At 40.2% G+C, this 11,209-nt stretch overlaps 1 protein-coding gene across 1 annotated transcript in view; it reads left to right on the plus strand.

Moving 5' to 3' along the window:
- Positions 1–2,912, plus strand: part of LOC309569006 (sialic acid-binding Ig-like lectin 12) — a gene marked incomplete at its 3' end in the record, with an annotated part of 44,883 nt that extends 41,971 nt beyond the window's left edge. Inside the window, exon 12 of the mRNA XM_082274767.1 lies at positions 2,790–2,912. Within this exon, the coding sequence (XP_082130893.1) occupies positions 2,790–2,912 (123 nt within the window). The remainder of the gene's footprint in view (positions 1–2,789) is intronic.
- Between the last annotated feature and the right edge of the window lie 8,297 nt (positions 2,913–11,209).

The following is an 11,209-nucleotide window of genomic DNA, read 5'->3' on the forward strand; positions in this document are numbered from 1 at the left end:
AGTATTTCAGGGTGGAACTCCGCTTTAAGTAACGCCGTTTACTTAAACGCAGTTACTTCCATCACTGGTCAGGAGTACTGGATGTTAGCACATAATTAAATATAAAATAAAATGTGCATAAATAAAACAAACAGCACCTTACAAATAATATTGAATGATGCTCACATACATGCCCTATACACTCATGAATAACATAAATGAAAAGGCAATGTGGTTAATATATATATATATATATATATATACAGGTGCATCTCATAAAACTAGGTTATCATCAAAAAGTTAATTTATTTCAGTAATTCAATTGAAAAAGTGAAACTCATATATTTTATATAGATGCGTTACACACAGAGTGATATATTTAAAGAATGTCTTTCTTTTATTTCGATGATTATGGCTTACAGTTAGTGAAAGCCCAAAATTCAGTATCTCAGAAAATCAGAATATTATATAAGACCAATAAAAAAAGGATTTTTAATACAGAAATGTTGGCTTACTGAAAAGTATGTCCATGTAGAGTATACTATGAACTCAATACTTGGTCGGGGCTCCTTTTGCATAAATTACTGCATCAATGCGGCGTGGCATGGAGGCGATCAGCCTGTGGCACTGCTGAGGTGTTATGGAAGCCCAGGGTGCTTTGATAGTGGCATACAGCTCATCTGCATTGTTGGGTCAGGTGTCTCTCATCTTCCTCTTCACAATATCCTACAGATTCTCTATAGGGTTTAGGTCAGGTGAGTTTGCTGGCCAATCAAGCAAAATGATACCATGATCCTTAAACCAGGTAATGGTAGTTTTGGCAGTGTGGGCGGTGCCAAGTCCTGCTGGAAAATGAAATCAGCATCTCCATAAAGCTGGTCAGCAGAGGGAAGCATGAAGTGCTCTAGAATTCCCTGGTAGAGGGCTGGACTGACTTTGGACTTGATAAAACACAGTTGACCAACACCAGCAGATGACATGGCTCCCCAAATCATCCCTGACTGTGGAAAATGTTGTATTTCATTTGGAAGTCAAGGTCACAGAGTCTTAAGGAAGAGTGGAGAGGCACAGAATTTAAGTTGCATGAGGTCCAGTGTGAAGTTTCCACAGTCAGTAATGATTTGGGGAGCCGTGTCATCTCCTGGTGTTGGTCCACTGTGTTTTATCAAATCCAAAGTCAGCGCAGCCCTCTACCAGGAAATTCAAATCTATATACAGCTAAAGTTTTAATTTTCGAATTGAATAACTGAAATAAATTAACTTTTTGGTGATATTCTAATTTTATGAGATGCACCTGTCTATCTATCTATCTATCTATCTATCTATCTATCTATCTATCTATCTATCTATCTATCTATCTATCTATCTATCTATCTATCTATCTATCTATCTATCTATCTATCTATCTATCTATCTATCTATCTATCTATCTATCTATCTATCTATCTATCTATCTATCTATCTATCATGGTTGTCAACAGATTTTTGACTTTGATTGGATGTATGTGTGAATTGAAAACCGTCTACATAATGTAAGGCTTAGAAAGACCTTACCATTTTATATGGTGGGGAAATAACAGAGAAATGTTGAATCTTGGTGAATAGGGTAAATAAAAAAAATTGTAAATTAGCAGAAATTTTGTAGGATGATCTCTCTCCCCATTCCCCCCTTTTCTACAAAGAAAATGAGACATGCCCAAATATAGACAGTCATTAGATGGTTCAGTAACTGTTCTCCCACAGTCTGCAAGCCTTAGATCAGGTTTTTTCAACCAGTGTGCCACAACACCCTTGGGTTCCATCTGTGTTCTTTGTGTGTTCCTTAGCAGAATAGTTAAAAATTACCCCACATTTAACAAGAAGCGTGTGGATGGATTAAGACTGCCTTTTTTTGTTACATAAACCACAGGTTTTTATTGTGCCGCATTACAACCTTGGGTACCAGTGGGCCAACTGCTGGCATCCTAGTAACCGATGTCATCATATGGATGATAAGGAACCAGTTGGGTGCTTGTATAGCATCCATCACAATAGCAAAATTAGGGGCTGCACACCACATAAATTAACCGCATGCCCTGGTAAGCCAACAGAGGCGTCAGCTACAGTCCCTGCATCTTGGGCACAGCCCGCTGATGTTTTTCCACCTTGATTAGGCTTAGTCATAGACCTCTGCAATGTGAATGTGCTCCTAGAAGGGCTTGCACCCACTGTGGGAGGAGAACCGACAAAAAGACAAACTGGAGACAGGAGCTATGTTTTTACATCTGTGAAAAGCATCCATGTTTGCCCCTCTCTGTCAGCACTGAATGACGGAGATAATCTGAAGGAGAAGAAAAATACTGGAATACTAGTCAGTACCAGTGTGCAGTGTGGTATATTTGCATTGCAAAATAAAAAAAGATCATCCTCAATGTTGGGTGTCCTAGGCGTGTGGATGCTGCTGCATTATGAAAATGATTAGATTACTTTTCATAGAAAGGGGTACCTCAAGACTGAATATATTTTTAAAGGGGATGTCTTGACTGAAAAAAAAAAGTTAGGGAACCCTATGAAAATGATCTTCCGTCATGAGCAACAAGTGGCTAAGTGGTTAGAAATTCTGCCTTACAACACTGGCGTTGTGGGTTCGAATCTCCTACAACTCTCTATGTGGTTCTATATAGCAAGCAACAATAATATCTCCCCTCCCCCCCCCAAAAAAAAAATATATATATATGTTTGAAAAGTATCTTCCATGTAAAGCAACGATCTCCCTATAGTGAATGCCAAATCCATACTTGTTTGATTTGCTGATGTTATATTCATTTTAGGAAGGACAGACTGCGGACTCTGATGGTGTTATATACACTTTACTTGAGTTACCAGCTCCAGAAGAAGGCCAGCAACAACCAAGAGCATCTTTGGAAACAGAATATGCAACTGTAAAATTTTAGGGACTATTAAAATCTGGATGAAAACACGTGGCAGACCTAATGATCGAATGTACATTTCAGATACCCTGTTTACTATTAGATGCCAATATTTTTTTTAAAGCATTATTAGATCAGTATAGTGATATTTATTTTTTATTTGTTTCTCACATACTTTTGTTTTGTATTTATTATGTATATATATATATATATATATATATATATGATCAGAAAAATTGTATGAAAAATACCGCTTTCAAACGCATCTTGCGATCACATTATCGTAAGATGCCTTTGAAAGCGGTATTTTTCATATAATGTTCTGATCTTGTGTACAGTGCATCCGGAAAGTATGTACAGCGCTTCACTTTTTCAACATTTTACTATGTTACAGCTTTCGTCCGAAATTATCCGAAGGGACAATCGCTTGTACGATATCAGATCGTATGATTTTCATTTATTTAGTACATTTCTCGTCCGAAAATACAACAAATTTACATCACTTCCAAATTTTTATTTTGTTGTATGGGAATTTTTGTAACTTTAGTAACCTCTTCATTTCGATACGGAGACTAGCATGCAAAAAAAAAAAAAAAAAAAAAAGAAGATCATTTGCCTTATAACCTCATTGTGTATACTAGGCCTAAATGTGGTCACTGTGGTCCTAAAAGTGTTAACCAGCCTGTTAGAGAGGGCTGAAAAAGGGCAGGAAGCATTCAGCAGGGGTTTATGATGTGTGGTGTGGAAAAGCAAAATTGTGAGACGACCGCAGGCTGTTGATCTCCTGAGACCCTGCTAGGCTCTTGCCTGGAACAGGTGGGGACCTAAAAACCCTGTTAAGGGACGAGTGCTACTGGCGGTGAGCTGTAGTTTTGGTTACAGTGACACTAAACTCTGGTTAAAAAAAAAAAAAAACTAATTAAATTTAAGTATGCATTCTTAATGTAAAAAAGTCCCTTCTACTCCTCCAAATCTCCAAATTCCTTTTCTTTTGCTGCTGGGATCTGACTTCCTGTTGGTGGGTGGTTATGTTCATTCTACATGGACCCACTGCATGTAGGAACCTAACCACCCTCTCCTGTTGTCTCTCTGAGATGGACTATGTGCATTTGATGGCGAACCTTGATAACCCCGATGTTTTGGAACTTCATTTCCCATGATGCTCATGCACCCTGCAGTGCAGGTGAGCATCATGGGAAATGTAGTTCCAAAACATCTGGGGCGCCAAGGTTTGCCATCACTGGACTATGAGATGTGTAGTGTGCATAGAGCAGTGTACATGGCCACAGATAACGTGTATTGCTCATTTCAAAAGAATTAAAGTGAGGGGGAAAAGAAGCGGCTTGGTTGCTCATGGAGGACGTTACAAGGAAGCAGAAAATCCCAACAAGAAACACTTTAACCTCTTGCCGACCACCCCACGTACATTTACTGCGGGGTGGCGGTCATCTGGGCAGAATCCCATACCTGTACGTCATTCTGCACTCCCAGGTCTGGGGTGCGCACGTGCTCCACTGGCAACTGCTCCCCCTGTTATTGGACAGAGTGGGAGCCAATCAGCGACTCCAGTGGACCCGATGCCCACTGGGACCCACCGATCGTTTGGAACACAGGCAGAATGGGTAAACAAGGCAGATCCCCGTTCTGTGACAGGGGAAGGCTGTGATCATGTGTTCCTACAAAGCAGAAACATGGATCTCTGCCTTCACACAGTTGAAGCATCTCCCCCACAGATAGCAAGCACTCCCTAGGCATGCATTTAACCATTTGATCACCCTCAATGTTAACCCCTTCCCTGCCAGTGTCAGTACAGTGACAGTGCATATTTTTAGCACTGATCAATGTGATAATGTCACTGGTCCCCAAAAAGTGTCACTTAATGTCCGATTTGTCCGCCGCAATGTTGCAGTCCTGCCATAAGTCTCTGATCGCCACCATTACTAGTAAAAAATCTATCATATAGTTTGTAGGCGCTATGACGTTTAAGCAAAGCAATCAATATACGCTTATTGGGATTTCTATTTACCAAAAATATGTAGCAGAATACATATTGGCCTCAATTGATGAAGAAATTCGATTTTTTTTATTTTTTTTTTTATTTGATGTGTTTTATAGCAGAAAGTAAAAAATATTGCTGATTTTTTATTTTATTTTTGTTTATAGCACAAAAAATAAAAATGGTAAAGGTGATCAAATACCACCAAAAGAAAATTCTATTTGTGGGGGGAAAAAAGACATACATTTTATTTGAGTACAGCGCCGCATGACAGCGTAATTGCCAGTTAATGTAGCGCAGTGCCATATTGCAAAAAATGGCCTGGTCATGAAGGGGTGGGGGGGGGTAAATCTTCCAGAGCGGAAGTGATTAATGAAAAATAAATTACAGGACTTTTAGGTAGTGGATGTGTATGGATTCTTTTTGATGAATAATGATATTGTTTAGTGTCACTTCAATAATAGCGCATTTCTCAATTGGTAGCTATTTGCTAAGCAGAGACCTGCATTAGTCAGAGGAAGGACCCGCAGGGGGGAGGGGGCGCTCTCCATCTATGCTAGTATAGATACTAGTAAGGTCTCAACAAATGTATAAAAATAGCCTCCCATAAATGAGAAAGCCATAGTTCCTTTTTTTTGTATCACTCAGAATATGTTGCAAAACAACTGCCATGTATATACATTGTTTATTGTTACAAATGTTTATTCAGAAAAAAATAATTTATATATTTTATAGAAATATTACAAAAAAATAAAAATAAATAAGTAAAACAGTATATAAACTTATAAATGTTAATAAATAAATAAATAAAGAAATAAATAAAAAATAAATAAATACATTTTATGGAAAAAAAATAAAAAAAATAAACAAATCAAAAAGTCTAAATCAAAAGTTTACCTTTGATGAAAATAGTGTTTGTGCTGTTACATTTATAATAAACTGTAGAGTTTGCAATAAAAAGTTGTTTTTTCTTGTCTTAAAGTGTTTGTTACCCCAGCATTTCATATTCCTGATATATGGTCGCTGTACCATGTACTTGTATAAAAAAAGACTGTTCCCACAAAGTTGGGAGCATGAAATTGTCCAAAATGTCTTGGTATGCTGACGCCTTAGGAGTTCCCTTCACTGGAACTAAGGGGCCAAGCCCAACCCCTGAAAAACAACCCCACACCATAATCCCCCCTCCAACAAATGATTTGGGCCAGTGCACAAAGCAAGGTCCATAAAGACATGGATGAGTGAGTTTGAAGTGGAGGAACTTGACTGGACTGCACAGTCCTGACCTCAACCTAATAGAACACCTTTGGCATGAATTAGGGCAGAGACTGTGAGCCAGGCCTTCTGATCCAATATCAGTGCCTGACTTCACAAATGCGCTTCTGGAAGAATGGTCAAACATTCCCATAGACACTCCTAAACCTTGTGGACAGCCTTCCCAGAAGAGTTGAAGCTGTTATAGCTGCAAAGGGTGGGCCAACTCAATATTGGACCCTACAGACTAAGACTGGGATGCCATTAAAGTTCATGTGTGTGTAAAGGCAGGCGTCCCAATACTTTTGGTAATATAGTATATATCAATGGTTCTCAATGTTAGTGAGGCCAGGGGCTGGTAATGCCTTTTAAAACCTTCCATGCACCAGCAGTAGAAAAAAAAGTTTAGTGCCGGTTCACATCAGTGCGATCACAGAGATTGCATGCAATTCGGAGCGCACTGCTCCTAAATTACATGCGATCTCATGTGCGGTGCAAATTTCAGCCATGCAGTTTGTATGGCTGAATTCGCACCGCAATCGCACTAAACACGCACATGACCCTTTTTTTTATCTGCAGCAGAATCGGATCGCATGGTGGTTCACACTAATGCGATCCGATTCTGTGCGAACTTGCAGATCGCACTGCGATATGCGATCTGATCTGGGGGTGTCGTTAACTTTTAATTGACACCCCCTGCGTATCACATATGGTAGTGTGAACTGCCAGATGTGTGTTTGCGATGCGGGAACATGCTGCAATATTCGCAGCATTCCCTGATTGCAGAAGTGTGAACCGGGACTTAGTGCCGGGTCACACTTGGGCGATGCGGGAAGGCTGCGAATTTTCAGCCTGTTCCCGCATCGCATCCGCACCCCTGGCAGTTCACACTGCCATATGCGAAACGCTGGGGGTGTCAATGAAATGTTAACGACACCCCCAGTTTGATCGCATATCGCAGTGCGATCTGCAAGTTCGCACAGGATCGGATCGCACAAGTGTGAACCACTGTGCGATCAGATCCTGATGCGGCTGAAAAAATGCCTCATGTGCGACTTTTGTGCGAGTGCAGTGCGAATTTAGCCATACAAAGTGTATGGCTGAATTCGCACTGCACATCCGATCACATGTAATGAAGGAGCAGTGCGCTCCGATATTACATGCGATCGCCGCACACGCGGAAGTGTGAACCGGAACTTATACAATAAAAGCATGGAGATGCAAAATGAAACAATATTTAAAAAAACAAACAAACAAAAGAAAACATGGGCATTGGTTACATTTATTTTCTAACTTCCTTTAAGATTTTCTTAAGAATGTTTACATTGTATCATATGTTACAAAGTCGTATGTATTCCCTTTGCTCTTCAGTTCCATCTAGTGGCCAGAATGCGCTATTTTACAACTGCAGAAAAAAGAAATTTGTATTCGTTGAAAAAAAAAAAAAAAACATTTATTTATTTATTTGTTTATTTATTTTTTAACCCAATTCACACAGACTGAATGTACATACAAATTCAGTGGACAATGCATTTTTTTTTTTTTTTTTTTTTTTTTTTTTTTTTATTGACGCCATAGTGTTTTAGGAAACTAATGTCATCCAGGTAGAGTTTAAAGTGTAACTCCACTTTTGTTAAGAAAAAAACTTCCCCCTCTGGATGATCCCTGTACACTGCAAGGATTTTAAGAAACATTGTTGTAGATTCCTACGTTTTGTTATTCTGAAGAAATAGCTGAATTATTTGATAATTCTAAAGAACTAATTCTGCGGGGATAGGATTGTCTATATGGGATTTTATGTTGAGTTTTCAATACTGGTGTTTTTTTTTTTTTTTTTTCTTTGTTAGATTTTTTTTTTTTTTTTTTGGTTAAACCAGATGGACTTGTGTCTTTTTTCAACCTGACTAACTATGTAACTATGTAATTATCAATCAGCTGCTGCACATGCAGGGCTCTAATGAGAAAATTGGCATGGTCTGCATCCCTTCAAGATGTGATTTCCATTTAGAAGTATCTCACCAAAAATTAACATCTTTGTTGCAGGGGATGCTCAAAATCTGACCTGTATTTTAGTGCAGAGCTCCGCTGCTTTACCGTCATTTGACTGTGGGGGGGGGGGGGGGGAGTAGTTAAAATAAAAAAGTTCTTCAGAATCATGAGAGAATCGTGATCTTTATTTTAAGCAAAAAAATCTTAATTCTCATTAAATCCAGCCTGGCTGCATCTACAGACAGGAGTCCTCATCTTTTGTGAATAGTTTTAATTCTGGAGTATCCCACTCTTCCCTTCTCCCATCCCTACCTAGACTGTTAATTGACTGAGCCAGAAAGAAAGGAGTTGAATTGTGCATGCTGCAGTTGCTAACGGTAACCCTGGGGGATCCAGAGGTACACACTCCAGCAGTCCTCAAGGGGGCAGTGCTACAGAAGAAGCACGAGAGACACTGAGCTTAAAGACTAGAATTGATTTACTGAAGAGGGCAGCTGAGGGTTAGGAAGTTCTGAGAATGAGTCAGCAATTTGAAGGCAAAGCTAACAATTCAGCAGTGTTACTTAGTGTGACAATGCTAGTTAGTATAGGGTTGATGAAATGACCTTGGGAAAGGGGAAAATAGATTGGCAACAATGCCAAAATATTAAAAAAAAATAACTGCTTTGCTTTCTATGAAATGTGGATGGAAGTGAAGGCCAAGCAGAAGGCAGGTCACAGCCTAGAAATAGTGCTATGGCTGACAGAAGGGAGGCCATGACCCAGCAGCAGGCCACGGCCTGGTGGTTGAGAGCCACTGGCCTTTATGACATCTACTAACAAAAGATAGAGCAGCAAGAATGTAAAACAAATAAAAAATGTGCAAAATTACCTTAAAGTCAACCTGTCAGTCTTTTTTAGGATTTTCTTTTTGAAGTTACTCCAAGACCTAAACTACATTGGCTCATTGGTCCGATGGCAATGAGAATGCTGCAGTTGCTAATCATAATTCAAGTGCTTCTCCAAGCACTCTGCTGTGGTGCCCATATAGATTGGCATTTGGTCATGTGATCTTTGCTGAAGGAAAGTTTTATAGATCATTTTGGCTGACCACCTTTTTCAACAGTGCCCATTTGACTAAATGGCCTGGACATTCAACACCCTGATAGTAGAGGAAGGAGCCTGAAGCATCGTCTTCTCCAAAGAAGGTAACAATGTAGCCCTTCAATAATTATTTTTTTAGTCAAATCTCTTCATAAACATGATAGCTAGTGCAACTAATGTTATGTTCTATGACACCCTTTCTCAACTGTCTTAACCCAGAGGAACCCTTGAAATAACTTTAGAGCCTTAGGGAACCCCTACTAATAATTATTATGCTATCTACAGCTTATGGTACTATGAGTGAAAGACAGATAAGTAATGGTTTGGATTGCTTCAATATTTGTCAGCAAAATCTTCATATAGAAATATGAAGATTTAATACCACCTTACACAGTGTATTCCATGCTTGGCTGTGAGAGAGACACAAAGACTGTCATTGGCAGACTTCCCTATTGTTTATGTATTGGGAGGGAATGTGTATTGTGATAAAGTTTACCTGTCTGTTCCATTGTTAAATGTTAATGACCTCACATTGTTCTGTCCAGATGGCTAGATAATTAGTTTAGTTCCTGTATACACTTTCACCTGTATATGCTACAGTAATCAGCCTGAGGGGAAGGATTGTGTACACTGTATGAGAGTGTAAAACTCTGTTCCTATTGGATTGTGAATGTTAGGTCCAGTCTTCAACAAGGTCCACCTGGATGGTAACCTTGTGGGTGCAAACTGTATATAAGTCTGTTTCTTGTTCAATAAAGTTGTTCTAGATTTACTTCACCCTCAATCTAGAGTCTTGTCTCTTATTGGGGGAATATGCTGCAAGGGATTGCTATGGTCTTCCATACTCCCTTGGATAATCACTAAGCTCTTGTAAGAGCTTGTTCTGCTGCACTCTGGGGAAAGAGAGGTTCACCCACGAGAACCGTCATAGGTCCAGGGTGGGTAAGAGACGGCGAGACCCTAACCAAGCTGCGGCGGTTCGTGGGGTCTGAAGTGGTTACGGTGTCTAGTGTTTGGAGCCCTCAGGAAGCACTAGGAGCATCTGTCAACGGAGGTACCCAGTCAGGGGTGTCCTGTTCCGTTACATGTACATTAGTGGTCATTGGGAAAGATGTTCCTGGCATTTGTGGGCCATTGGGAGTAATCATTTCTTTACCTAAAATGATCATTGTTGTCAGTGGTTACTCAGCTGAGAGGCAGAAGTTGTTCATGGCTCAATAAACCTCTAGCAACCTCTGGGGGAACCCTGGTTGAGAATGCCAGCTCTATGGTATGCCAGCTTTACTGTGGGTTACCATAAAGACCATAGTGCTGCCTAGAGGTGGAAATAAAATGCTACTGCCTACATCTGTCCTTTTTTGAACGTTACTATATCTACGAGGAGGACCGAAGGGGCTATTTTGAATATTTTTATTAAAAACAACACCTATTCCTAAAAATAGAGCCAAACCCTGACTTTTTTTTTCTTGGTTTCACTTTTTTTTCAAATTTTTGCATTTCAGGTTATGGGTTGGGCCCACTTGCCCTGGAGATGAGGAGTCTTCTGTGTATGCACTCATTAATGCCCGGGATCAGGTTGGGCCGCGGTCACGTGAAAATCAGAATTAAGGTGGCACTCCATACTTAGAAGAGAGCTGTTCACCTTGCACAGTTACACATTAACCTTAAGGCTCCTGTACTATGAGACACTCTTCCCGTGACACTGTACACCTTGTCTTCCTGAATGCAGCATTTTGAGGAAGACACAGTGGAGCCTGTGTCCCACTCCATCAGCTCAGCTTTCTTTGTTGCTTACTCCCAGTGACAGTGTGGAGGTCCCGCCGTGTACTGAGTGCGGACCTCTGTGCATGAACAAGTTAACTCTTTGACTCTCTCATACCTCTGGCTAGGTCAATAGGGCCTCCATGCCACAGATTCACTCCTGATTACAGTAGGGGCACCGACCCACTCACTACCACGGGACCTGTCACCCATGCCCGGTACAACTCTCCCACTGGCTCGC

The sequence above is a fragment of the Pelophylax lessonae genome, assembly GCF_965119305.1.
Source record: "Pelophylax lessonae genome assembly, chromosome: 12".
Classification (NCBI taxonomy): domain Eukaryota; kingdom Metazoa; phylum Chordata; class Amphibia; order Anura; family Ranidae; genus Pelophylax; species Pelophylax lessonae.